This window comes from Mirounga angustirostris, unplaced genomic scaffold (genome assembly GCF_029215605.1).
Source record: "Mirounga angustirostris isolate CCGP_5_RB_7025 unplaced genomic scaffold, mMirAng1.0.hap1 SCAF_15, whole genome shotgun sequence".
Classification (NCBI taxonomy): domain Eukaryota; kingdom Metazoa; phylum Chordata; class Mammalia; order Carnivora; family Phocidae; genus Mirounga; species Mirounga angustirostris.
Window position 1 is genome coordinate 58,370,258 of NW_026991723.1, and position 26,172 is coordinate 58,396,429.

General features: G+C 57.0%; 1 protein-coding gene across 2 annotated transcripts in view; it reads right to left on the bottom strand.

Moving 5' to 3' along the window:
• Window positions 1–396: 396 nt before the first annotated feature.
• The window catches only part of TLN1 (talin 1), a 32,053-nt gene continuing 6,277 nt past the window's right edge, over window positions 397–26,172 (bottom strand). For both annotated transcript variants that reach the window (XM_054509279.2, XM_054509278.2), the window contains exons 2-57: window positions 25,851–26,013; window positions 25,510–25,607; window positions 25,137–25,266; window positions 24,879–25,031; window positions 24,477–24,619; window positions 24,241–24,368; window positions 23,455–23,515; window positions 22,723–22,827; window positions 22,228–22,383; window positions 21,367–21,468; window positions 21,135–21,211; window positions 20,721–20,901; window positions 20,408–20,521; window positions 20,172–20,280; window positions 19,766–19,974; window positions 19,514–19,612; window positions 18,341–18,508; window positions 17,867–18,161; window positions 17,129–17,295; window positions 16,200–16,328; window positions 15,918–16,034; window positions 15,716–15,829; window positions 15,390–15,524; window positions 14,880–15,008; window positions 14,213–14,315; window positions 13,894–14,102; window positions 13,408–13,527; window positions 13,006–13,203; window positions 12,646–12,785; window positions 12,372–12,465; window positions 12,179–12,268; window positions 11,942–12,064; window positions 10,650–10,793; window positions 10,056–10,217; window positions 9,680–9,820; window positions 9,405–9,586; window positions 9,098–9,230; window positions 8,789–8,890; window positions 8,530–8,700; window positions 8,288–8,437; window positions 8,077–8,178; window positions 7,881–8,000; window positions 6,987–7,133; window positions 6,647–6,813; window positions 6,343–6,526; window positions 6,123–6,248; window positions 5,908–6,024; window positions 3,250–3,435; window positions 3,008–3,115; window positions 2,380–2,485; window positions 2,057–2,181; window positions 1,840–1,965; window positions 1,649–1,711; window positions 1,352–1,534; window positions 1,085–1,213; window positions 397–960 (exon numbers count right to left, since the gene is read on the bottom strand). In XM_054509279.2, coding sequence (XP_054365254.1) covers window positions 835–960; window positions 1,085–1,213; window positions 1,352–1,534; window positions 1,649–1,711; window positions 1,840–1,965; window positions 2,057–2,181; window positions 2,380–2,485; window positions 3,008–3,115; window positions 3,250–3,435; window positions 5,908–6,024; window positions 6,123–6,248; window positions 6,343–6,526; window positions 6,647–6,813; window positions 6,987–7,133; window positions 7,881–8,000; window positions 8,077–8,178; window positions 8,288–8,437; window positions 8,530–8,700; window positions 8,789–8,890; window positions 9,098–9,230; window positions 9,405–9,586; window positions 9,680–9,820; window positions 10,056–10,217; window positions 10,650–10,793; window positions 11,942–12,064; window positions 12,179–12,268; window positions 12,372–12,465; window positions 12,646–12,785; window positions 13,006–13,203; window positions 13,408–13,527; window positions 13,894–14,102; window positions 14,213–14,315; window positions 14,880–15,008; window positions 15,390–15,524; window positions 15,716–15,829; window positions 15,918–16,034; window positions 16,200–16,328; window positions 17,129–17,295; window positions 17,867–18,161; window positions 18,341–18,508; window positions 19,514–19,612; window positions 19,766–19,974; window positions 20,172–20,280; window positions 20,408–20,521; window positions 20,721–20,901; window positions 21,135–21,211; window positions 21,367–21,468; window positions 22,228–22,383; window positions 22,723–22,827; window positions 23,455–23,515; window positions 24,241–24,368; window positions 24,477–24,619; window positions 24,879–25,031; window positions 25,137–25,266; window positions 25,510–25,607; window positions 25,851–25,980 — 7,626 coding nt within the window. In that variant the 5' untranslated portion in view covers window positions 25,981–26,013 and the 3' untranslated portion in view covers window positions 397–834. The remainder of the gene's footprint in view (window positions 961–1,084; window positions 1,214–1,351; window positions 1,535–1,648; window positions 1,712–1,839; window positions 1,966–2,056; window positions 2,182–2,379; window positions 2,486–3,007; window positions 3,116–3,249; window positions 3,436–5,907; window positions 6,025–6,122; window positions 6,249–6,342; window positions 6,527–6,646; window positions 6,814–6,986; window positions 7,134–7,880; window positions 8,001–8,076; window positions 8,179–8,287; window positions 8,438–8,529; window positions 8,701–8,788; window positions 8,891–9,097; window positions 9,231–9,404; window positions 9,587–9,679; window positions 9,821–10,055; window positions 10,218–10,649; window positions 10,794–11,941; window positions 12,065–12,178; window positions 12,269–12,371; window positions 12,466–12,645; window positions 12,786–13,005; window positions 13,204–13,407; window positions 13,528–13,893; window positions 14,103–14,212; window positions 14,316–14,879; window positions 15,009–15,389; window positions 15,525–15,715; window positions 15,830–15,917; window positions 16,035–16,199; window positions 16,329–17,128; window positions 17,296–17,866; window positions 18,162–18,340; window positions 18,509–19,513; window positions 19,613–19,765; window positions 19,975–20,171; window positions 20,281–20,407; window positions 20,522–20,720; window positions 20,902–21,134; window positions 21,212–21,366; window positions 21,469–22,227; window positions 22,384–22,722; window positions 22,828–23,454; window positions 23,516–24,240; window positions 24,369–24,476; window positions 24,620–24,878; window positions 25,032–25,136; window positions 25,267–25,509; window positions 25,608–25,850; window positions 26,014–26,172) is intronic.

Consider the following 26,172-nt stretch of genomic DNA (forward strand, 5'->3'; position numbering starts at 1 on the left):
GTTCTTTTCAGCAAAACTGCTTTTGCAAACTTTGAATTTGGCCAGGAACTGCGTTTGTTCAAATACTCTGAGCAGTGATGCAGCACAGAGTGGCCTCGGTAGCCACAAAGAGCAGTGGCAGCTGCCGTCCCAGCAGAAGAATGACACTTGGTGAGGCGTGGGCAGTGCTGGCCAGTGAGCTAGGGGACAACAGGACTTCTCAGCTTCCTAACTAGGTGACTTTGGGGATCTGGGTGCAAGGAGGAGGAAGGGGCCGCAAGGGGCAGAATGCCACAATGTGCCCCCACTCCATTTCTGAGCCAGGGGAAGTTGGTGATAGAACTGAATTGCATTCTTTCCTCCACATTCTCCTTCCCTGAGGAGAATCTCCCATCTCCTCACAAAGCCAGGCGGGGGTCGCAGGCAGAATGACCTTTATTGGGAGCACGACCTGTCTGGGGCTGACAGCCCCGTGGCCCCCACAGGTAGCCGGGGGTGGGGGTAGAGACAGGATCAGGAAAGGAGGAGTAGAGCCAAGGCTGTGGGGACTGGCAGGGTGGAGCGGGCGGGAGCCCCGGCAGGTTCAGGCCGAGGCGCAGCAGCGTTACTACTACTCTTGGAGCGTGAATACGCTAGGGAGGGGCAGGCACTTAGGGGGCCCTAGGGCACGAAGGCACTTGGAGGCAGGGAGGGCAGGGGGGCATGTGCAGCGGACCGGGCAGGCCCAGGCCCGGGGTTTGGCAGGCACTCTGGGGAGTGCTGGGGCGGGGCGGGGCGGGCGGGGCGGGCCCGGAAGGCTTTGGTAGTGGCCGCACAGTCTCTGGGCCGGGTCTGCATTAAATAGCCGCCGCTGCCCTAGTGCTCATCCCGAAGCTCTGAAGGCAGGAACTTGTACTGCTGTTGCCGGATCTGGGCCAGCTTCTTCCGCGCCTCTTCCAGCTCTCGCTCCTTCCGAAGCATCTCTTCCTGTGCGGCGATGATCTGCGGGGTGGGGACCAGGGGCTCAGTTCCCGAGGGCGCGCCAGGCGCGGGGCGGCCCGGGGCCAGCGCCGGCGGCGTGAGCGCCCTGCTGGCCGTGTCGGGCGGTGTCCGGGGCGATGCTCACCTGGGCGATGCCCCCGACCATCTTCTCCTTCACCACCACTGTTTCGTTCTCCTGGTCTTCAAAGGCGGCGGCCTTCTGGGCCGCCTTCACCAGGTTGTCGGAGGCTCGCTTCACCGCGTTGCCGGCGGCCTGGGCAGAGGGAAGGCAGCGGGAGGCTGGAGACTCAGCGGAGAGGGTCGCTCTACGCCCTCACGGGGACGCGCGGCTGGGGGTAACGGTTTAAGGCGGCACAGCCCAAGGGGCCGTCGGATGGCCAGGGTTCCTCACCTGAAGTCGTTTCATCGCCTCAGAGTCCTGGTCAGCCTTGACCTTGCAGGCCACAAGGAGCTGGGCTGTGGAGGCGGCCACCTGCTTGGCTGATGAGATGAGCTTCTCCTGGCTGGCGTGGCCTTGTACGGCGGCATTGGCGGCTTCACACAGATTGTTGGTGGCCGCAGCCACCATCCGGGCCTGAAGTGGGGAGGGTTAGGTTAGAATATGCCTCTTGCCCTGGTCCTCCCCCCCCCCCCCCCGGCCTTCTCAAGCCTCCCTAGCGGAGGGACCTAGTGGGCACTGTGTACTCACAGCAGAAATGAGGCCCTGGGACCACTGCCCGTCATCCAGTGCATTGGCTGGAATGGCGCCCACCTGTGGGGGAAAGAGGAGGGCCTACTCACACCTGTGCCCTCCGCGGGCGTGTAAAAGCCCCCCATCAACTGGAGGACGGGCAGCAAAGCGGCTGCTGTGCCCGTTCTCATGCGCGTCCGAGTACGTACCTTCCCCTGGGCCACCAGTTCCCTCTGGGCTGCTGACGCCGCCTTTACCAGGGCGCTGGTGGCCGCCGCGATGGACTTGGCGGCTTCCAGGATCTGCTCCTCAAAGTTTAGGGACTCATCCGCCTCCTACAAGGAACAGACAAAGGTTGCAGAGAGAGACGCAAAGTGAAGGTGGGGGCAGTAGGCGGGGCGGGAAGAGGGACGGGGGAGGACTGACCTTGGGTTTGGCCCGAGGCTTCAGCTGCTCCAGCTTTTTGGCTGCAGCCTCAATGGCGGCCGCAGCCCCCAGGAGCTCGTTCTCAGCGATGACTGTGGGGTCCTCTGGGTCCACCCATTCTGTTCCTGGTGGGGCGAAGGGAGGAAGACAAGGGCTAAGGCAGAGCAGGGAGGTCAGGAGCACTGGGCAGCATGGTTAGCGCCCCCGGCACCTGTGGGGACTTGCGGGCAGAGGCCAGCTCTGAGCAAGCCCAACCAAGAGGCAGAGATCCCCCCCCCATGACAAAGGCTGCCCTTCCCGCCCTGCCCCTGGTCACCCCTCACCCTTCATGGCCTCAGCAGCCTGGATGAGCTCGGTGACCGAACCAGCCACACGCTTTGAGTGTCCCGTCAGCTGCTGCTTCAGTTCTGGGCTTGGCTTCTGCAGGGTCTGGGGAAGAGAGGCCAGGGAGCAGGAAGCATCAGAGCTTAGCTTCCGCCGGAGCTAAGCGACAGGCCAGCCGTGCCCCCTGCCCCCTGCCCCCTGCCGGGACCGCTCCACGCCGCAGCCCGCAAACCCCATGCCGCCTGCGCAGGTGTGCTCCCGGCCCCGCACCGCACACGTGGGGAAGACAGTGGGGCTGTGTGTCACTCACCGGCTGACAGGGAGCAAGGAGAATGATGAAATGAGGAGAAAGAAGAGACGACGAAGGTAGAGAAGGGGGCGGTCAGGTGGGAAGAGAGGCGATAAAAGAAATGAAGAGGAAGAGGTGAGCGGGAAAACCAAAGATGCTGAGAATGATGGGGCCCCCAGTGGAAGGGAGGCTGGGGCATGAGAACAGATTTGGGACATAGAAGGTGGGCGGGGAGGAGATGTGAACAGCCAACTGGAGAGCTGGGTGTGGAGCACATGGGGAGAGGGCCGTTCGCAGGGAGGCTGGTACGAGGAGCAGACAACGGCCGCCTTCCTTACCAGCAGCACGTGGTCCAGCAGCTCCAGGTAGCCGTTGGCACACTCCCGGCCGTAGTGCAGGGCCCGAAGCCGCACATCAGGGGCCACTTCTGGGTGGTGAGCTGCTTCCTGGCCCGTGGAGTTAGCGTTAGGGTCCCACAGAGCTCCAGGCCCCCGGAGCCCCTGCACTTTCTCCGCTCCCACGTTCTGCCCTAAAGCTGCCGCACCGCCTCGGACTTCCGCCTCGCTCTCAGGGTTTCTACCTTGCAAGCCCGAAGCATGTCTGCGATAGCGCGACGGCTCAGATTAGCCGTGGCGATGACGTCCTCCTGGCGACAGGAGTTGCCAGCGGCAACAGCCTTGGCTGTTGCCATGGTGATACCCTTGGTCATGCGAATAAAATCTTCTGGGGTGGAGGTCTTGGCAGGTGGCTCTGGGGAACAGAAGACCTGTTGGGGGTCGAACAAGAAGGAAAATTGCACAGTGAGTGAGACTGACTTGCATAAGGTAGCACTCTACTTGTAATAAACTGGTCCGTTGATCCACGGGCTCGAGAACAGCCATTCACTGAGTACTTAGTGTGGGTCAGGTCCTTGGAGGAGTTCACGTATCACAGCTAACAGAAGGCTGCTGGTCATTTCTGACCGAAGTGATTGGGGAGAGTTTGTTTGAAATTTATATTGTTTGAAATTTGAGAGTTTATTTGTTTGAATTACCTTTGAGCTGGGTTTTCATTCCTAAACTATAGAGAAGCCTTGAAGGGGTGAGTGGCAGAGGTGGGGCAAGGGGCTGGGTCTTTTTTTTTTTTTAAAGATTTTATTTATTTATTTGACAGAGAGAGACACAGCGAGAGAGGGAACACAAGCAGAGGGAGTGGGAGAGGGAGAAGCAGGCTTCCCGCTGAGCAGGGAGCCCAACGCGGGGCTTGATCCCAGGACCCAGGGATCACGACCTGAGCTGAAGGCAGACGCTTAACCGACTGAGCCACCCAGGCGCCCCAGGGCTGGGTCTTAAGAGACCTAGATAACAGGAGGGCGTTTTAGGTACACAGTGGGCCATGAATAACCAGGATGTCAAGTGAGAGAGTTATCAAGCAATGTTCTAGAATTATAGGGATGGTGGAAAAAAGGTTGTTGGGGCCTTGAGTATCAGACCAAGGTACTCAGAATTTTGCATAGTAAGTAAAAAAAATTTTTTTTGATGTATGTGTTTATCCAGCAAATTATTAAAAATCAGCAGGTGGTAGATTCTGTGTGAGGTGCTAGGAGTGCAGTGGGGAATAAAGGAGACAAGGCCTTTGTTCTCATGGAGTTTACACTATCGTTTTGGACACAGACAATAAGTAAACAAGCAGAAAAACTAAAGACTGAACTGGGCTGTGAAGGAAATAAAGAGGGTGCCATGCTGAGAAATAAAAATGAGGTCCTTTCTCAGGTAGGTGGCTGGGGAAGCCTCTCTGAGGAGAGGACTTTTTTTTTTAAGATTTTATTTTATTTTTTAAAGTAATCTCTACACCCAAAGTGGGGCTCGAACTCATGGCCCCGAGATCAAGCGTTGTATGCTCCACCGACTGAGCCAGCCAGGCGCCTCTGAGAAGAGGACATTTAAGCTGCAGCCTGAAGGAGGGAGGTTGGCAGGGGCCCGCGGGGCTTGGAAGGTGACGGTTAAGGAGTGTGGATTTTACCACAGACACCAGGACACTCCCTAAAGGGTTTTAAGCAGTGAAGTGACATAACATCCTTTACATTTTCTGGCTCCCGTGTACAGAGAGCGCATCGGAGGGGTGAGTGAGGGGGCAGAGCAGATGGAGGCTACGGCATAAATACACTGTGGGCCTGGTGACGGTTTGGACGAGGTGGAGGTGGTGGGGATGGGGAAAAGAGAAAAGGAGATCCGCTGGGAGGGAGCGCTGACACATCTTGGCAACGTGCTTAGGTGTGGGGAACGAGAGAAAGACGGACATTACAGCTGCATTCCTGCCTTTAGGATCTGAGTTATTAAAAGGTGCCACTGACTGAGATGGGAAGGACCAAGGAATGCTCAGGTTTGGGAGGCAGAAAGTTAAAGAGTTTCAGTTTGGGCATCGCCGAGGACCATATCAGGGGAATTCAGAAATGAGCAAGATGAGAAGGAGAGGAGAATGGCAGCAGTCGGAGGAGAGGAGAGTCCCAGGCGGAACACCCGCACAGCAGGGTGGAGGGAGAGCGGACGAGGATCCCAACCCGGGTGCCCACAGAGGGGCAGGAGAGGAGGGCTGAGAGGAGCAGAGAAGGGGAGGGCGGCTGGGAGGTCGAGCAATGGCCCGGATTGGGGACCAAGACCGGGAAGTCACAGGTGACTGAGGCGGCTCCCGTCCTAAGAGGAAGTGGCTTCTTGGCCAGAAGCTGGGAGGCCTGGCATCTCAGCGGTTTGTCAAACAGGCAGCTGAGAATAACTAAACTCAGAACTGAAGTCAACTTGCTAGAAAACGGCCGGGGAAGTGGTTAAACGTGCCAAAGAAGAGGACAGAGAAAGCAGGCGATTTGCACCAGTTTGGGCCGGCCTCCGCGTTTCCTAGGCCGACGGGGGCTCGCCGACGCCACAGGAGAGGCGCTCGAGAAGCAAAGACAGAAGCTGCTGTCACGAGGGCCCAGGAAGAAAGAATTCCAGACAGGCTTGTTCACAAAGTCAAATGATTTCGAAATGTCTGAAGATGAAAGCCAAGAGGAGGCCACTGAATGTGGCAGCTCGGAGGCCACTGGCGGCAGCGGGAGTGGGGAGAAGGCAGGTGTCCAACGCTAACTCGGAAGTAGGAGAGGGGGGGAAAGACACCAGCACGGCTCACTGACGCATGTGGCAGTGAGCGAGGAGAATGAGGAGATTCACAGTCTGTCACGACCCCTCTCGGACCCACGTCCCCGGGGCGCCCAGCACCCGCTCACCGCCAGCTCCTGCCGTATGTGTTCTGTGGTTGCCTCCAGGGCCCGTGTGCCTTTGGTGGCCTCATCTTCCACGGCTTTCACGGTCTTGAGCAACGATGTCACATTGGTCACCATCACCTGGGGGCATCAGAGGAGTTGCGGGGGGTCACGTTAAGGAACAGGAGGACGTGCAGCGATCCGCCCCTCTGCTGATGCTGTGCTCGTTCCCCTCCAACCTTGGCAGAGTTCTTGAGCTGCCACACAGCAGGGTCGTCCCCGACTTTGCCAGCCGCGGCCTTCGTGGCACTGATGAGGTCTCCCAGGGCTTTGGCCACATCTTTCACTGCGTTGATCAGCACTACCTGCGTGAGGGAGCGCAAGCTCTGGTCCGTGGGAGAGACAGGGGCAACAGGCGGTGAGTGCTTCTGACCAGAAGTAGGGGCGTCGGGCGGCTACCTGTGTCTCAGGGTCCTCGGCTCCCAGGCTGGCTGCACCCAGCTTGACGACGTCAGCGAGGCGGGTGATGGTGGCCACGGAGGACTGGGCAGCCTGGGCTAGCTTCTCCTGGCTCCCGGCCGCGTTCTGCACCAGGACCTTGGTGTCTTCCACCAGCACCTTTGCGGTCTTCAGAATGCCCTCCCTGAGGGAGGGCCCGGCTTAGTCAGCCCTTCACAGGCCTGCCCCAGCCCCTGCAGCCCCTGCAGCCTCTCCCGCCACCACCCCCCCCGGCCCTCCTCCAGGAGGCCCGTTCCCTCCTCACCGGTGGTCAGCGAAGGTCTCGGCCCCCTCGCGATTGAGGGTGCCAGCCGTGGCGAACATGATGGTGGTGTCGAGGTCAGCAATGATGCCGGACACGGCACTGGCGGCCGTGATGCAGGCCTGGGTGCCACGATTCCCCGCCTGCAGCGCGGCCAGCACGTGCGAGACCTGGGGGAGGGAAGGCACGTGGGGACTCCGGCCGGTGCCTCGTGGAAGGGGGCGGTCACCGGTGGCCGGGAGAAGGGGCGGAGGAGAGGGCTGGGAAGGCAGGAAGATGATGGGAAGGGCCGCCGCGGGGTCGGGGAGCCAGTGCCCCAGTCCACGGCGATGGGCGCAGTCACCTTCTCGGAGACTCTCCGGGCACACTCTATGAGCTCCTTCTTGGTGTAGGCGTCGCTGGGGCCGCACTGCAGGGCGCCCGCCTTGGTGACCAGAGCGGCACAGCCATGCCCCAGCTCCTGCACGCGGTGCTTGATGTGCGCACCTATCTGTGAGCGGATGGGAAAGGGAGATGGCCTTTACAAATGGCACTCGGGGACCTCCACTGTGCTTGGAGGAGTCACGAAGGACCTAACAGAACACGCATCGTAGACTAAAGGGGTGGTGAGAAAAAGTGCCCAGCACGCAGATTTCCTGTTTCACATCCTTTAGGCAGGAGGTCACCTCCTACACATGGAAAATAATAGCATGTAGGCACCAACTGGTGAGGATTATGTTAAGCCCAGTGAGGAGGTGGGGGAGAAGCACTTTATGCTGGGGTATTTGAATCAGAGGGCCACGGATTACGATTTGGCCGGGATGTGGTTAAGGAGGGGTTTGGGGCTGGGGATTAGGTGTGTGGTGGTAAGATCCAATTACTTGCTTTCTTGGAAAGCCAGGAGCTTAGGGAAGGAAGAACTTCTTGGGTCTGCAACAAGGAAGAACTAAGAAGAGATTACAGACCTGCAGGATAGGAGAGAAGCAGCCACAGTCCCAGAGGGGTGTCGGCAGACCAGGAAATCTCTAGATTGTCGGCTGTCTCCTCTATCCCCATGACTTTGATCCTGTCCCTACACGAGCCCTGATCACTCTTTAGTGGAGTGGCCCTGAGGGGGTGTTCCCCTTCTACAGAAGGCTAGACAGAGTAAGGGTGGGACGGCCCCAGAGGCTGACATGATGGGGACGAGGGCACGCTACTGCGATTTTCTGTGAGGGGCGGCGGGGAAGGCCTTCACGGCAGCTGCCCCCATGTTTACCTCTTCGTTCTCAGCAGCCACAGCTGCAGGCTTGGCCTGGGAGGCCAGACGGCCATAGTCACTGGTCAGCTGGTTAGCAAGAGGGCCTAGCTCCTCAGGGCTGGTGTTTGACTTGGTTACCTGGGGACGACAGAAGTAAAGTTATGCCCACACTAAGCTCCCTGGGGGTGGCCTTCTTACACTCTCCCAAACTCACCATCTCTTGAACGGTGACAGCAATGGCCTTGGCTGTCCGCACCATAGTCGTCTGGTAATCCACAAAAGAACCTTCTGGTTCACCCATTGGTCCTTCATCTAGCTGAGGGAGGCGGATGGGGAAAGGAGACAGACCATCAGGGTCTCTGACACTGAGCTCAGGGACCCTGGCCCAGGGGAGCCTCTGACCACAGGCACCCAAGGACTCTAACCTGGTTGATGGCCTGGGTGATGGAGTCCACCATGCCGCCAACAACCCCAGCAGCACTGGCTGCCTCGTTGAGGGTTGTCGTCAGGTCCTCTACGGCCTCTGTCATCATCTGCACAGCCTCCTCCAGGGCCTCCTGGGTGTGAGCTGCTTGCTGGGGGCAGAGCGAGTGAGTGGAGGGGGGCTCTGGTGTTCTGCTTCTCTGACCTCTTCCTGGTGGCAGCCCCTCCCTCCCACTTTCAGTACCTTGGGGTTCCCGCCAGCCTCCTTGGCTGTGTACAGCAACTGCAGGGCAGACTCTGCCAAGGTTTTGGTCTGGTCCAGGAGCGCCATCTGCTGCGGGTGGCTCAGGGTCTTGGAGGCAGCTCCCACCGCAGCCAGGGTGAGTGGCTCAAAGTACTGGGCCATCTGGGACACCTGAGGCGAGGGGTTTGAGCGGAGGTCAGCTGGGCCTGGAACCCTCGCTTGCCCTGCCCCGGGACTCCCCATTTATCTCTCCGGGTACCTTGTGTCCCAGCTGGGAGGCTTCAGCCCTTGCAGCGCTGGCCAGTGGCTCGATAAGGTGGGAGATCTCCTGCACTGCAGTGAGCATCTGAGTGTGCAAGGCCTGGGAAAGAAGCGAACTTGAGCCCTGACTGTGACCTGGAACAGGGCCTGCTACCTCCTTCCATACTGAACTCGCTCACTCCCCTGGGCACGTTCCTCCTATACCCTTGACGTCTCCATGAGGCACACTCCTGGATCCCCCATCTTCCTCGAGTGTGCCATCTCTCTCCCCAGATGCAACCTTCCGTATAACCCATTTCCCCCTTACCTCTTGAGAGATTCCCTCCCGGGGAGCAAGCTGTTGGCTGACAGCAGCGAGGGAAGCCTGGTCTAGGTCCCGCAGACAGCTGTTCAGAGCTGCAATGGCCGCCTCGCACTCCAGCTGCCCTGGAGCCTTGTCCCTGTAGACACATCATAGGTTCCAAAACCACGAACCGCCCTTTAAAACAACGCTAGTCTATCTTTCCCCATGCCCCCCAAATCTTGGACAACAGCCTATCCCATCTAATTGCACTACCCTCCCCCCGTTCTGCTCTGTGCTTCCTAGCCACACTGGTTCTCTGCCCCTGCAACACCTCATGCTTGTAATGAGCTTCTTGATGGAGTCTGAGACGGTCCGGGAGTGGCCAGCCAGCACCGACCAGCGCGGCGGGTCCCGGGGATTGACTGCTAGGGCCCGGGCTGTCTGGATGAGTCCCCCGGCACTCTCCAACATTGTCTTGGCGGAGACCACAATGGGCTCCATCGCAGCCCGGCCCTGGGGGGAGAGGAGGCAGGGAGGTGAATCTCAAGACTCCTGCAAACGTGAGGGGGCGGCCGGCCCATTGGTTTTCCCTTCACATCGCCTCACCTCAGGGCTGATCTGGGCAGGAATGCTGGCGAACTCGGGGTTGGATGCAAAGGCACTCAGATTGTCCACGGCCTCCAGCAGAGGGGCCGTTGCTGCTCGGCACTGGGCACGGTTCTCTTCTGTGAAAGCGCCGTCAAGTGCCTGCAAGGGGGAGGGACAGAACCTCAGGACTGACTGCAGGCAAGGGAGGCGGAGCGCCGGCGTCCTCTCCTGGGCTGAGGGGGTGGGGAGGGGCTGGTGGGGACCTGTACGGACACGGAAGGGCCTGGGCTCAGGCAGACGGGCTGTGGTAGAAGGCCCCAGGGACGGATGCAGGGACTGGGGGAGAGGAGACTGGACGGTCAGAGGGAGGCTGGGAATCTCAAACACGGACAACCTTGATAGTTTTGACAAGATTGGCTGTGCTGTTGGCCACCTCCTTGGCCGACTGTACAAACTGGCGCTTGGCGGTGGGATTGGCCGTGCGAGCGGAGGCCAGGCGGCAGCTGTTACACAGCGCGGAGGTGTGCTTGGCCACAATGGTGGCTGCAGAGAGCACCTGCGGAGACAGACGTGTGGGAGAGCCATGATGAGGGCAGGGGCCCTGCGCCATGGGGGAAGGAGAGCAAGACCTCTGCAAGTCTCATTAGGAAAGACGGAGTCACCTGGAAAGTGAAGATCTGGGAGACAGAGATACCCAAAGATGGCCAGGGTGTGGGAAGGGGGAGATGGAAGACGGCCACCCTGATGGAGAAACTGTAGTAGGGTAAGGAGGAGAGTGAACTCAAAGTGTCTACAGAGAAGTTCTGAACTTAGCAGTAACTAAGAGTGACAAGAAACATGGCAGGAGAAGACAGTTACCCCCAGAGAAGCCATGTGTGGAAGGTCAGCGATACGCCCCCACATCTCCCACATCTCCCTCTTGGGCCAGTCCATCTTGGCCGGGCACCGCTTCCCAGACTTGCCCATAGCACCTGCTCTCTTAAGTTACCTGGGCCTGCGTACAGCCAGGCTCCCCCAAACTCTGACAGGCCATCTGAATTGCCTGGTTTGCACGGGCGAACTGCGTGGGCTCCACCAGTCCTTGCTGCCCAGCTTGGCTGTTGGGATCAGAGACCCCCACCAGATATGCAGCCTGGGGAGAGAGAGGGGTGGGGTGAGGAAGAAAGACCATCTCTCAGGTGGGACCGACTAGTGACAGTGGGGACAAAGGGGAGTAGGGGTAAGTTTAGTAGCCAGGGTCCTATGTGAGCAGAGGTATATTAACAAATGATAGTAGCACTATAAAAAAAGAAAAAACCTCTCCTGTTTTGTTAAATGTGTTTAAACATTTCAGAAGGTCGAAAAGGTAAAAAAAATAAAAAATAAAAAATAAAAGGATAACCACATGGTAAGGGTTTCATCAAACTTCTGTGTAGATGTGTATCTGGCGGATTGTAAGGTAAAAAGTACTGCTTACTCTAAGTAGAAGTCAAAAAGGTTTGAAAACCATCCCGGCACGCACACACACGAGCGCGCATGCAAAGCCCCTACGCATGAGTCCGAAAACTCTGCAGGTTGTTACAACACCTCCATGCTTCAGAGATTTGGAGAGAGGGAAGGGATGGGTGTAACGGCTGCCAACGATTTTTTATGATTAGATGACCAGCAGAAGGTTTGATTTATACTTCAACACATGGTCGCTCTACTTGTTCCTCTCTCTGCTTTTCCAGAAATAAGTCATACCATCTGGAATAGGCCACCCAACAGAACAGGGCAAAGGGAGGTAGGGGAGACTGAGGGAGCAGGCTAGTAGGCTTTCAGGGAAACAGTCTGAGATGAACTCTCAAGCCAGCCTGCCTTAAGGGTTCATGTACTAAAGCAAAATACTCTCACAGCGAACATTGTTTTAATCTTCGTAACTGCATAAAAAGGCAAAGTGGTGACTCAATTAACTGGAACTGTAGTCACTGGTACTATTTTAATAAAGTGATAATTATGTGAAAAAGAACTTGCATATGCCAGTCAGCATATACCAAGAAAGGCAGGGCTGGAAAAGGGCCACTGACTGGACAGTGTCATCCTAACCCAAGGTGCCAGGGGCTCAGGGGTGATAGCGACCAGAACTGCTGGTATTCTATGGTTGCTGACAAACATCTCCACCGAGGAGGGGAAAGAAACCCAGCTTCCATAGAGTTGGTTTTGCAAACATCACTTCTTGGTTATCTACCGGAGCGTCAGGCTGTTGAGGAGGCGGGGGAGGGAAAGCAGGGGAGCGTGTGGGGACCGTCGCAGGGGAATAACCTGTGCGGCTGCCTCGGTGAAGCCACAGAGGGCCTTGGAGGCTGTGGCGATGGCCTCCCCGAACTCAGGCAGGTTCCCATTCTTGGCGTTTTGGGAGATGCCAGTCATGGCCTCACCCAGTACCTGAGAAAGAGAGAGTATCGGGAGAGCCCGTCCCTGTCCTGAGAGGGGCGGAGGAGCCCCTGGTTTGTCCCATCTTCCTGCCACCAGCCCTCCTGGGCCCCTTGCCGCACTTACCTTTGAGTTCTCCATCACACTGTCTAGGCAGCCGAAGTAGGACATGTCATTGATGGGCTGGACCGGGTTCTCTAGGAGTTCCCGGACAGTCTGGACAGGGGGAGGACAAAGTAGGACTCAAGCCACCTCCTTCACCCCCAGACCCAGAATACCGTCCTCAGCCTCCACACCACTCAGCCTGCTGAGTGCCCACCTCCAATTCCCGCAGGGCGTTGTCACACTCTTTCTGGCCTGGCGCCTGCTGGGTACACATGGTGATGAGCTGGTTGATGCTGTCAGTCACCGCCCTGGGAGGAAGAGGAAGTTGAGTGGATGCACACACAGGCCGTATTTCTCGGGTCCTCTACACACAGGAAGTGTTTGTTTCTCTTTCGTGTGTAACCGCTCCTAAGCTGGGACCTCTCATGAAATGTCCCCTCCCCAGTCTCTTCAACACTGCCGGGCTGGGCTTCCCAGCTCCTACATACCGGGCAGCTGCAGCCAGCTGACTCTTGAGGTTGGGGGCAGCAGGGTCTGTGGACAGGGCCTTGGCAGCCAGAAGGAGTTTGCTCGAAGACATAGAGATGCCCTTCAAGTTGGACACAACCTGGGCCCGGTCCTCCTGGCTCTGTTGAAGGCGAAAAGGTCAACACATTGTCCAGTCAGTCCTTTCTTATCTGTCTCTAAAAGGGCTCTTCCGTCCCAGACACTCAAATGTTGCTAGAGACTGGGGAGGGGGAGGGAGGAAGGGAGGGAGGAAGGGAGGGAGGCAGGCAAAGGTCAGGACTGAGCAGTCACGCGGGTACCTCTCGCCTAACCCCTGAGCCGGACCCTGTGCCTTTTCATACCGGGGCCTGTCCTGCCATCTCCACACCAGCTTCCAGGAAGGTGCTGAAGTCCTGTCCAAATCGACCTGAGGCTCGAGCCAGGTCCTGGGGGGTTCCCCGAGAAGCCTGTACCAGTTCTGTGGCTGCCTGATTCAGCCCAGCAGCAGCCTCATTCAACCGGCTCTGAGCCTCTTGAAATGTCCCGATGCTGGGGGGAAGCTGCAGGGTCAGAGAGAAAGTCAGAAGCGAGCATGGGGAGCGGTGCGAGGGAGAGTTTGGTCAAGGAGCACTGGGAGGTGGGCACAGAGCCTGGGAGTAATGAAAGGGGGTACATCTGGGAAGTCAAGGTCAAGGAGAGGTCCAGAGGTGGAAGGAGAAGCTTGGAGTTCTTCAGCTCCTACGTGCCTCCCCTGGTCTTCCTACCGAGTCACTCAGGAGTCGCTTGCTGGCGTCTCCCACTGCTCGCAGGGCATTGTCCACATCTCGCTGGCCAGGCAGGCAGCTGACACAGCGGTTCAGGGCCTGGGTCACTGCTTTAGCCACCTGAGGTGGAAAAGGAGACAGGCGTTGCCAAAATGGAAACAGTTTGGGAGAGCCCCTCCTCCACTCATGGGGACATGGGAAACAACCGATCTACTGCCTCCGAAAGTGAAGAGGAAAGGGGGTGTGTGGCTGAAGGGGCTGAAGTTAGGGTATCAAGTGATAGTGATCAAACCGTCTCGAAGCTGGTGTTCAGCTAGGCCCCTGCCTCAGGCTAACTGAGACACTCCTACCAAGACTGAGAGAAAGGGGGGAATCCAGACAGGAGCTGTCAAGAGCAGACCTGGGAAGGTGCCTATCAGTGTGGATGAGATTTTGCTCCAGGCAGGTTGGGCCGTAGGGGGAAGTGGCCTCTTCCCCAAACCTGACCTGGGCAAGCCGCTGCTGGCTCTCAGGGTCCCCTGGATGGCCAGCTGCCTTTTTTGCTTCCTCGATGAGGCTGCTGGCTTTGTCCAGAACGTCGCTGGCCGTGTCAAGCACAATGGCCTGCACGGCAGGATCTGGCGTCAGGGCAGCTACACCCCGAGCGGCCCGGGCCAGTGACCGCAGCCCACCTGCCACATCCCGAGCTGCGATCCCTGGGGAGATGAAGGGAAAAGGTGCCTTTACTGCCCGGCCCCGATCCCCGTGGCATCCTCTGTCAGCTCCATCCCTCCTTCAGCTCCTTTTCCCCAGCCCCTCCACATACCTGCGTAATTCTCATTGCCCTGGGCAACCTCCCCCAGCAGCTGGGCAATGGCGGAGCTCACTGCTTTGGTGCTGTTACCCAGGTCCTGGGCACATTTCTCCATCTAGGGATGAAGTGGGAGACTCAGGGGCACAAAGAACCGGGAAATGGGAACTTGAGAAGCGAGTTGGGATCAGCTGGCAGTTTAAATGAAGGTTTTGGGCGGCTCTGGAGTGCAGGTGGGAAAGAAAACCTCAGGGTTTGATTAAGAATGAGGTGGGTTTTTTTTGTTTTTTTTTTAAGATTTTATTTATTTAGAGAGAGAGCAGGGGGAGCGGCAGGCAGAGGGAGAAGCAGGCTCCCCACTGAGCAGGGAGCTCTATGCAGGACTCGATCTAGGACTCTGGGGTCATGACCTGAGCCGAAGGCAGATGTTTAACCGACTAAGCCACGCAGGCATCCGAGGTTTTTTTTACATAAGATTTTATTTACTTATTTGACAGAGAGAGAGCGAGAGAGCACAAGCAGGGGGGAGCGGCAGGCAGAGGGAGAAGCAGCTTCCCGCTGAGCAAGGAGCCCGATGTGGGGCTCAATCCCATGATCCCGGGATCGTGACCTGAGCCGAAGGCAGATGCTTAACCGACTGAGCCACCCAGGTGCCCAAGAATGAGGTCTTAAGAATACTTACGGTCTCCCCAGGTAAGGGTTTAAGCTTGCCATCTCGAGCTGCTGCCTTTACTTCCTGCAGGTCTCTCTCTAGATTCTGTACCACACTCAGTGCAGAATCCATCTCCAAAGGCCCACACGCTTCCTGAGCCTACAGTGATAAGGGGGCTTGGGTACCGGAGGTACTGCTGTTTCCCACTGATGCCCCAGGTTATACAATTATCCCTGTTTTCGGTTATTTTGCAGAGTCCCCATCATCCCAGAACTCCACCCTCATTTTCTTCCTTTCCTTTTTTAAAAAAATATTTATTTATTTGAGAGAGAAAGAGAGTGTGTGCATGTGCCTGCACACACAGCAGAGAGGGAGAGAGAAACTTAAGCAGGCTCTGCGCTGAGCGTGGAGCCTGACACGGGGCCCGATCTCATGAGCCTGAGATCATGACCTGAGCCGAAGCCAAGAGTCGGATGCTTAACCGACTGCGCCATCCAGGCGCTCCTACCCTCACTTTGCAAAGCCAGCCAGCTCCCATACCTTCTGGGCAGCGGTACGAAGTTCGGCCAATGCGGTACCAAGGTTTTTAGCACACTGACTCAGCTGCATGGCCGAAGCCTGGTCCTGAATTGTCGGCACGGACGCCTTTGCAGCAGCCACCATCTTCCCACCTGGCTGTTGGGGAACAGGCGGGCAGACGAATGTACCATCTGCTTGGGTACAGGGACTGATGATGGTTAGGACACGGTGAGCGCTGTGGCTCTGTCTGGGAAGGAGGCTGTTGGTGGAGCTTTAAACTGTGGGCAATCTCGGGGGCTCAGAGGGTGGGAAGAGTCTTGTCTGAGAGGCGAGAGAGGGTGCCTTGCCTGCAGGAAGCTCTGGCTTGCGGCAATGAGGGCCAGCTGAGCACTGGGACTGTCAGGCTGAGCCTGGCTCCCTCGGACGCCCTGCACCAGCAGTGGAATTTGTTCTGCCACAGCCTGTGGGGGGAAAAGGTCATGAGAGCCACCTCGTCACAGACCGGGGGAAAGTGTCCCCCGTCCCACACCTCCTCCCACCGAGTCTCACCTTGCAGCTCTGCACCAGCAGCGGCTGGGGGCCGGCAGAGGCCTTGGGGGCGGAGGCTGCGTGCTGGGCCGCGGCGATGGTCTGTGTGGCTGAGGCTGCAGCCTGTTTGGCTGCGTGCTGTGAGGACAGAGTGGTTAGGACAAGCCCCGGGCGGTCCCCCACCCAGTCCCTGCCCACCCTGGCCGTGCTACGCCACGAGGAAACGCCGATCGAGTCTCTCTCTGCACATCATTCCTCCCACAGCGCCCACACTCTTGCTCCCGGTTCACTCGCCAGCCTCACCTCGAGGCGCTGCACCAGCTTCTTCTTGATGGCGTTCTGCGCAGCCGCATTGGTCGCCATGCGCAGACCCTCGGCCGCCTCCCGCAGCCGCTGCTGCTGCTCCTCACTGTCAGGGTGGGCGGCGGCTCCCTGCGAGAAGTGGGGAGACCCGCGTCGCAGCATCCCTGCGGCCCCCAGCTAAGCTCTGCTCTGGCCCCTCCAGACTCCAGCATTTTCCCAAGTCATTTCTAACTACCCGCACTCAAGGTGATGACAGCTGAGATGAGCTGCCTCGGGCAGGCGCAAGGGAAGTGCAGGGGGGCCCTGGATTCCCTTTGGACCCTCTTCAGGTGGAACTAGGTCTTCTTTCCCTCTTGGGGGGAGGAGAGCCATGTGTCTTTCCCTACTCCCCACACAAAATGCCACTGGCAAGTGAGGGGTGAGGAGGGCTCTCTGGGACAGGGAGGACACAGTTCAGAGCAGGGATCTCAAAAACCCCATCCGGGGACCTGGTTACTCCTGCAAACTGAGGAGCCCCAGAGTTCAGGGAGTATGAGAGCCTCTTGGCTTCTTCTGGACAGTATTCTGCACCTTGCGTCCCTATGTCCCCCTGCCTTGTCTCTCTCTGCACTGTTGACTGTGCATTCCCAGGAGAGACCAGGAAGCAGGCAGCAAAGTAGGGGAAAGTAAGGACAGCAGACCTTGGACTTGGGGGAGGAAAAGGGGCACGGTTGCCTTGTCAGTTAGCAAGCACTCCAGCAGGCCACATTGGCTCGAAGCCTGGGCCGCCATCCACCTGAAGCCTGGGGCGCATTTACCTCCTGAGTGCTTCTATTTGTTCTCATGTATTTCCTGCTTTTCCTGGGTCCCTCCCATCAGGACAGGGTGACCTTCCGGACCTTTCTACTTCCCTTCAGGTCTCAGTCTGGGAGTGTGCACAGGCCTTGTACCTTGGCAGCCTCCACCATCTTGGCTGTGGCATCAGCCAGGATCTTAGCGGCGCTTAGTAGCTTGCGAGAATTCTCCAGATCACTCTCCCCCTCAGCATCAGCCTTGATGGCATTGACCAGGTCAGAGGTGGCTTGGGCTAGGATGCGGGCCTGTCGTACCATCTCACCTGAGAGGACAGGCCACGATCAGGTAAGGAAGCCAGAGATACTGCGAGGGTGCCAGGGGTGGGGCAAAAGGGTGCAGACAAGGTAGACAGTGCTCTTGAGGACAGTTAAAGAGACACAAAGGTTCTCGAAGGGATTCCCCTGGAGTTATTGTTTCTTGAGTTTAGGATCTTGGAGAAGGATAATTTCCTGGTGGGCTTTCATGGGAAGGAAGACAGTCTCTAATGGGTATTTTCAGCAAATCGTCTTGAGGAGGTAAGATACTCCTTGTGAAGGCTTTTAGGGGTGAGTGGGCAGGGGGGAGTGGGGAAGGCTCTCTCTTAATAATGCCACCTTCCAACCTCCAGCTGTGTTTGTGTACGCTTCTGTATATTCTCCAAACGCACCAGAGAAGGCAGAACAGGGATCATATTCCCGCTTTACAGAGGAGAAACTAGAGGTTTCAGAGACTGAACATCTAGCCTACCGTGCTGAGTCCTAAGGGGGAGGTGGCGGGTCTGCAAGGACTGAATGTCCACTGGGCTCAGGGGGCCTCACTGGGGTTCGTTGTCTTCCCAGGAGTGGTGTCCTTACCAGCGTCACCCATGGAACTGAAGATGTTCTCGGTGACGGTGAGGATGGTGTCAGTGGCCTGGTCATAACGGCCAGCAGGCCCAGCGCCCGTGGCGTGGGCCTTCACGTGCTGCAGCAGCTCATTCAGGGCCTGGGTGACAGCCGTGGCCGCTGCCCCTACCCCCCGCAGCAGCTGCCCGTCCTCTGTGGCTGCCTGGGAGGCGGACACGCAGCCCTCCACGGCTCTGGCCACCAGGCGTCCGGCCTCCACCAGCTGCTCCTGGCAGACAGGTGAGCTGATCGTAGGTGCCACCACCTGCAGGCAAACTGCGAGTAAGAGACGAAGGCCATGGAAAGGAGTCGCGAGGGGGGGTGTTTGTGGTGTTTGTGACAGTCACTGGGAGAGGTAAGGAGGAGCCGAAGAGGTGCGACGACAGGCTCTTGTGTGCGGCAGCCTCACCCTCGGCACAGGCTAGTGCAGCCTTTGGGGCTCACCTTGGTACAGGCCACCAGCTGGGAGGTGGACAAGGCACACTGTGTTGCTGCAGCAATGACCTGGGTCTGAAGGCCCGAGTCCTCTGTCCGCTGGGCCACACTCTTGGCCTTGAGGACCAAGGCAGCTGCAGCACTTGCCACGGCCTTGGCTAGCTGCATTAGTACGTCCTGTGAGGAAAGGGCTGTCAGCAAGGCCTGAGATCGGGCTTGGAATCCACGGACCCTTCTCAGAGGCATAAGCTGTTTCATTCTTCCCACTGACTCCAATCAGAGGACAGTATGCAGAAGCAACCAGAAGCTACCCCAAGCCCCTGCCTTGAGCACCCAGTAGGACAGATCCCCCACCGAGGAACAAACCTACACCGAAAGAAACAAGAGCCTACACCAAAGGGAGAAATGCATGAGGCGGATACACTCGGACGGCGATGGGGAGGGAGGGGCGGTGCTGTTACAATGGGATGGAGAGAGATACCTCTTGGGGTCCCTCCCACCCCCAGCTTCTTTCCTCCATTTCTTCTCAGTCTTGGTTGGAAGCAGTCACCCTGGAGTACGAGACCCTGTACAACCCTCCCTGGTCCCGTTTCCCCAAGCCCTGCCTGTGGCATGCCTACCCATCTCCCATCATGTTCTGCTCCCCCAGGAGGCTGGGGGGGAGAGGTGCAGAGCGAGTGTATGCGGCTCAGAGAGGACAAAGCTGGGAAGGCCCAGGCCAGAGGCCGTTACCGTGGGGGAATCGGGGGGAGATCGAGCCCCAGCCCCTCTGGGTGCACATATCTGCGTGGGAAATCCAGGATGACAAGTCAGCTGAAGAAACTGGCATGGGGTGGGGAAGGGGACAGCTAGAGGGACAGTGTCCTCAGGGTGGCATGGAGGGGGCTTCAAGATGTTAAGCTGGGACAAGGGCTATACATGGGGAAGACAAGGAAAAGATGACAGGCGGCTACAAAATATCAGTCAGCCAAGGGTGAACTAGTAGATTTAGTCTTGACTCAGGGGTTCTGAATTCTCATCCCCCAAAAAAGGGATTGGAGGTTCCCAGTGTCATTCCCTGCAAACAAGAGGTCCAGACTGGCTCTCAGAAGTCAATTTGTAGTAACAGGATTAGGAGCTAGATTCAGGGTCGGAGATTACCTCCGAGAAGCTCATGTTCTAGGGGCCGGGTAAGTCACCAACCTGGAAGTGGGGGTCAGTATCACTTTCCCCAATTTGCTGCAACAGCTCCCCACTGGCCTGGCCCACGTTCCCAGCTGCTTGCAGCAGGTTCTGACGGGGCTGTGGAGAGCGGACACCGGTCAGAAGCTGCCCAGTCCCTGCCCACGCGCCCCTGGGTCCTACACGCCCACGGGCCCCACGCCTCCACCCCGCAGCCTGGACCGCCCCCGTCTCCTCTGGGCTTCCTCCCTAGTGCCAGCCCGGGGCCCCGACCTCAGCACTGGCTGGCTGGGCACTGCGCAGCAGCTCCGACACGGCCCCGGCGAGGCCCTTGGCGGCCTGTAGCAGGGGCCGGCCGCTGCCGCCTTCGTCCTCCAGCAGGGCAGCGAGCAGCTTCACGCCGCGGGACATCTCCGTGAGGTTGGAAGAGATGGTGGTGACCGCACAGCCCACCGCTGTATAGTCTGTCTCCGCGGGGTCCCCTGAGGGAGGGGGAGGAAGAGGAGCGCGAGTGAGAGGGGGGCAGGCCAGACGATGGGCCGGGGAGGCGCACAGAGGCGTCCGTCCCACACCCATCCTGACACAGTCTCTTCCATGAGTCAAGGTGCGGTCCCTCCCAGAGCCCGCCACGCTCCTTCTCCCCCTCCCCGCCACACAGAGAACTTGGAGTCCGGCTTACCCGCTGTCAGGTTCACCACGGAGGCAGTACCAGCTGTGATGGCATCGACCTGGGAGTGGATCTCATGCTTTGATTCATCCATCTTGTTTTTACGCCAGGCCTTAGAGGCCTGCGAGAGAGAGTGAGAGAGAGAGAGGAGAAGCAAAGCTCAGGATCTGCCCTGGTTTGGTTAACCCCAATCCCTCCCGGGAGTCCCAGCCTTAGCGCGGCTGGCCTCTCCTCCCTCCCATACTCACAGCATCCTGGCCCAGAGGGGGCAAAGTGTCAAAGTCATCCAGAGTGGCCTGGGCAGCTTGCACAGCCTGCATGCTGGAGTTAATGGTCCCAGTGAGTGCCTGCTGGGCTGACGTCTACAAGACAAGGGGAGGAGAAATAGGGAATGCTTAGAGGCAAGAGTAGGTAAAGGAGAACTCGAGGCTAGGGACAGGAATACAAACAGGGACGTGGGAAAAGACTGCCTAGCTCCTGGCTGGGCCCAGCTGACGGGCGGGGACGGGGGGAGTGGGGGAGAAAGGCCTGGTACCCTGGTGGCAGCGGATGCACTCTTACCAAAGGGGGCATGTGTCCTCGGTGCATCTGGCCACTGGTAATCTGCTGCTGGGCCGGCGGCATGCTGCCCACCTGGAAATTCTCAGGACCAGAGGCTCCGGAGCGCATGATAGCGGGCAGGGCCACAGAGCCGTGCTCCACTTTGCCCACCCGGTTATACTGCTGCTGCAGGACTGTCGACCTAGACAGGGGACACCCTGGGCAGCACTCAGAGGACTTTGTGGTCTCACCCCCTTCCCACCCAGCTCTAGAACCTTTGCAGGTCCTGTGGTCTAGGGGGCGTGTGAGGTCTCATGAGAGCCTGTGACTGGTTCAAGAACCGTCCTAGGGATTCCCCACCCCTCAGCAATCATTGCAGGCAGGCCTTGCCGTCCCTGCCCCTGATGGATGGGATCAGCCCAGCTCCCTTCGTACTTTTTGGGGGACACGGAGTCCTCCAGCATAGTAGACTCCTCGTCTCCCTCCAGCCCAAAGTGATCCTTGCTTTTTTTCTGTAGGAAGGAAAAAGGAACAATTAAGAGAGGCAGGGAAACGGCAGCCTCTTCTTTCCCCTAGTCAGCCTTTTTCCAGAACCTGGGTTCCCACTTTGAAAGGACCGGCTTGGGTAGAAGGTGGGGTTAGATAAGGAGAAGGCTGGGGTGGGCACCTTCTTAAGGATGATATCAATGTAGCCGGCGATGAGCTGGGCAATCTGCTCCCCTTCCGTCGTCTGTACTGAGTAGTAGCCATCTTGGTAGTCCCCGAAATCCTAGGGTGACAAGGTGGGAGCTTGGTGGGAGGGGCGCCATCTACCCAGGATGGAAAAGGGTAGGATGGGAGCCCCACGGATGAGCTGGTGAGCACTTCCCCTGCCAACAGCCCTCTAGGGAGAAGCCCGCCCTTCTTCAATTTCCTCTTTATTTTCCTCCCTGCAGGGCGACACTTTATTTCTGAGAAGCAGTCTTTATGCTACATAGTTTCACATGCATGCCATCCATGAAATCTCTGTTCTCTCCCGGTGACAATAAAGTTGGAAAGACATAAACATTTATCATTGAAATGACCACAATTGAGGGTTAGCACTAGTACCCAAAATGGAAAGACAGCCTTTATGAAGTTCTCATCCCCTCACTGGGGCACTTCATCAAGGTGGTATCAGTTTCCAATCCAGGACACCAAAATATAAAGCTGGGCGGGGGGGGAAACTATTATATAGTTGCTGCTGAAAGAGAGGAGGCTTATTTTTTTCTTTCTATCACCTTTTTCTTCCCTCTCCCCAAGTTTCCTGCGAGCTCAGCTTGCTGGTGACAGTTCTGTCCTGTTGATTTTAAAGACTGTTTCATTTAAGCATCACTTACTCTCCAGGAAATCTCCTCTACTCTGACCTCCATGGTCCTGTAATCGTTACAAAGTTCTCCCTTTTTCTGGAGTCACACTCAGTGCCCTATTCCAAGGAAGGGGAGAGACCTCTGCAGCTGCCCCCCCTGGAAATTCCAAGGCCCCTTCCCCTCTGGGCGCCCAGACTCACCAGGGTGAAGCTCTTGGGAGAGGCAGCCCAGCGTTTGATGTTGGTGAGGCTCCATTCCTGGATCACCTCTTTGGTCTTCTCATCCACTCGCATGACACACTCCTTAGTGATGCCCAGAAGCCTGGGCACCAGTTTGTTCTTTCCTTTCATCTTTTCCTGTGAGGCAGAGGTTGTCATTGGTGCTGTGGCCAGAGGTCACACAGAGGCGTGAATGAGCACATCAGATCTCGACCACAAGGGGGTGCTGAGGAGCACGGGAGAGCCTAACTGGGGGTCTGGATGGAGCCTGAACAAGCTCCTAGAGGGAAAACACAGGGTCTGGAGCAAAGTGGTGGCAGAGGGCTGACAACAGGGCAAGTTTTCACAAGGTCAGAGCAAGGCAGAGAATGGGACTTGTAGGGATGATGGAAAATGTGAACAAGGGCAGGGCCAGACTTTGAGGGGAAAGGATAAGAGCGGGAATAAGGAAGGCAATGAGAAGGGTCTGAAGCCCACCTTAACCAGAAAGAAGGAGACACCATATGTCTTGAGGGAACGGGCTAGCTTCACGTAGCGCACCTTGGCCTCGATCTCACTCATCTGCCCACAATTCTTGTGTGCCTTAGAGTAGGAAATGGGAAAAAATGCTTACCAAATGCAGGAAGATAGTGTCACAGACAAGGAGTTGCGACGTTTACTACAATGGGAGCGTACTGTGGGGGACACAGGAAAGGTTAGGGGGTGCAGGATATGAGAAACGAGAGGGTGACAGGCTGGGGGCTGACAAAGGATACGCAGAAGCGACAATTCAGGGAATATAGTTAAAGAACTCGCAGATGTTCTGGAGACATAAACAGATAAGAAGCAGAAGGTCAAATAGAAAACCTTTTGGGCTGAGTATCCAAGAAGTGGGGATAACACATTTGTACAAAGATATACTTTTCAGTGTAATTTCAGGCATACTGTCTCATTTGATTCTCCTATCAATCCTACCCAGGGCAGGTACCGTCATCCCACGTTAGAGGCAAAGAAAAGAAAACAAGAATATTGAATTCCACAGCAAATGCAGTGATGGAGCTGAGATGAAAGGTCTTCTGCTTTCTTGGCCCAGGAGAGGTGGGAGGGCAGCTTGGTGGGTGGAAGCAGGGTGGGAGGAGACAAGGAAGGGGTGGGGGTCCATTCAGTCAGTTAGGATTAAGCAGCAAAGCTCCCAGGGCATCCCCAACACTTTCCCCTACCCCCATTCACCTGGAAGATCTTACGCTCTCCCTTCTGCTTCACATACTCCTTGGGCAGGAAGTCCTTCAGGCTACACCAGAAAAGGGAGGGTCAGCATGTAGTGGACAGCAGCAGGGATATGTGGGCCATGGACTGTGGGCCTGGGGGTGTGAAGAAATGTCTAGGACAGTGTTATCTTTGGGGAGAAGGAAGGCTCGCGGGAACAGAGTCGGGGTTATCCACGAAATCGAGACGACCTGGCATGAGCTCTTGAGCACAGCCTGGGTCTCTCCCTACGGGAAAAAGGGACCGAGGGAACCTGAGTTGCAGGCTCAGTCCCTGAGGAAAAGAGGGTCCAGGGCACTACTGCAGGGAACCAAGAGCAGAAGGAGCTCAGTAGAAGGATGACCACGCATGTAGGAAGCTAAGCAAGACACGCTGAACTCTACACATTCTGAGGAGTATCGGTGGATGAAACTTGTGAAGCTTTCTAAGTCTATGTTCCCTATGAGGAGAAATGTTCTGTTTTCCTCTGGCTACTGCATTAAAATTCTTCAGAGAATCTCAAAAAGGTTACATGCTCACTTGAGAGGTAGGGGGCAGAGGCAAGAGATTCTGGGCTACATTCATGTTCCACATGGGGCCCGTGAGGAGACAAATAGCTGACAGCAGCAAAAAAGGTACCCGTGTGGGTCAAACCCTGGTGCATCAGAAGAGGAACAGAGAGAGAAGGACTGGGAGGGGGGGCAGGGCTGTTGGGGTCACAATGGCATTGAGTCCTGGGCCCTGACAGGGTGTGGGATGTGGGTCACTCACTCGAGGAAGCCAGCCTTGTGCTTCTGCTCATTGTGGGGCCCAAACTGGATCTGGCACTGGAAGCCAGCAAACTCACAGGCCTTGTCAAAGGAGACAGGGTGGGAGCCATTGAGGATGTCATCTCGTGCCTGGAGAACACAAGGCGGTGGATGTTGTGTGTGGGTGCGGGGATACCCTTCGCTGTGCTTCTGCCCCCTCTCCCCACCTCCCCTACCCTGGGCAAATCCTCTCCACACCTGCACATAAAGAAGGTTCAGCTGTACGGGGTCCCGGGAGTCCACATTCTGGTCTGAGTAGAAGAACTTCCTCCGCAGCAGAAGCGTCTCGTGCTCCTCCACTCCCTGTTCCCTCAGCGTGCGGCCATGGTCCAGCCAGTTCACTGGGACAGAGAGTCCCCTCAATGCCAAGCCCTTAGGGCGCCTGTCTTGTCTGCTCTTTGCCTTTTGTTTATTCTTCATCTCCTACCTTCTCTCACCGCTAAGTTCCATGAGTAAGACTTTGTTTTATTACTGATGCATCCTGCATCTAAAACAGTGTCTTGCAAAAGCAGAGTTTCCATAACTAATGAATATAGAGCTGTCCCCTTCTCCCCCAACCTGACCATTTCCAGGGCCCTCTTTTTTTCTATTTCCGCTTACACTCATCATCCGTGTGCAACTTCTGCTTTAGTTTTTCCATCTTCTTTTCATCTCGCAGCAGTGTCTTGTCCTTTCGTAAGGTCCCTGTCACCTCCTCCTTCTTCTCTTCCATCAGCTCTCGAACCAGTGAATATTCATCATGGTTGGTGATGCCTGGGGGAGGGGGAGGGGTGGTAGCATCCCAGGCACTGCATCCGTGTTTTCTGGCAGAGTTGGAGCCTCCATTCCCCAGCCCTCAGCCCCACCGAGACCCCTTACCAATGCGGGCACAGATGGTCATGAGCATGTCGGTGACAGTCTTAGAGTCATCCACCATGATAGTCTTCACAGTTCCATCGAGCATACGGATTTTCAGGGGCCTCTGTTTCTTCCTGTATTCCATGGTGTCCTGTTCGGGCAGGAATAGGAGGAGGGGCCCACTTGAAGCTAGAGGTATTACTTCCTTTTTCCATGGCCAGAGGAGAGGAAAGTAGATTACTAACAGCAAGACTGTGGTGGCTCACTCAAAAAGCAGGTTATTTTGACTGCCTGTGATAGAAAGCCTGGAGAGGGTCAGGGACAACAGATATGGGTGCTGAAAAGAGGAGGTGGAGTAGGGGATGTTGGTGGTCCTTGATGAAGTGATACTCACCCCATTTCGGAGCATGTAGTAATCCAAAGCTTTCCCGGCCTCCAGCCATATACCTTTTTTGGGGTCATCATCTGACAGGAACAGCCCAAAGTCGCTGGCTAAAAGAGAGGACGGATCACCTCAGACTCACGAGGACCCCAGTGAGGCTGGATGGCTGCGTGGTTGCCCCTTACTACTTCCCCAGGGACCGGGGGCCTAAAGGGGAGAGAGGGAACCACGGAGCATAGGCCTGAGGGGTTAGCAGCCTTGAGGGACAATGGGGTCATCCCTTAAAGCCAAGAGCCTGGGCACAAGGAGGGATCGAAGACTCCCACCCCCGCCACCAGGGTGCTCAGACTCACGAGGGCCAGCCAGGGCCTCTGGGATGCGTTCACGAATGATGCGGCAGGCATCGTACACCATGGTGGACGGCTCGAACTGCATCGTCTTCACGACATTCCCAATGCTGATCTTCAGTGAGAGCGCAACCATGGTGGCAGCTCCTCCTCTCCAGCCTGGCTCGACCTGGCCCGTGGCACCAGGGCATTAGCGCCCATCCTCATCAGAGGAGAGATGGGGCCCCGGGAGGGGTGTTTTTGAAAGGGACCCACCAGAGCAAATAGTAACATAGTTGTGTTTATTTAAGAATTTTAAGGAGTTAAAGATTATTTACACCAAAGGAAC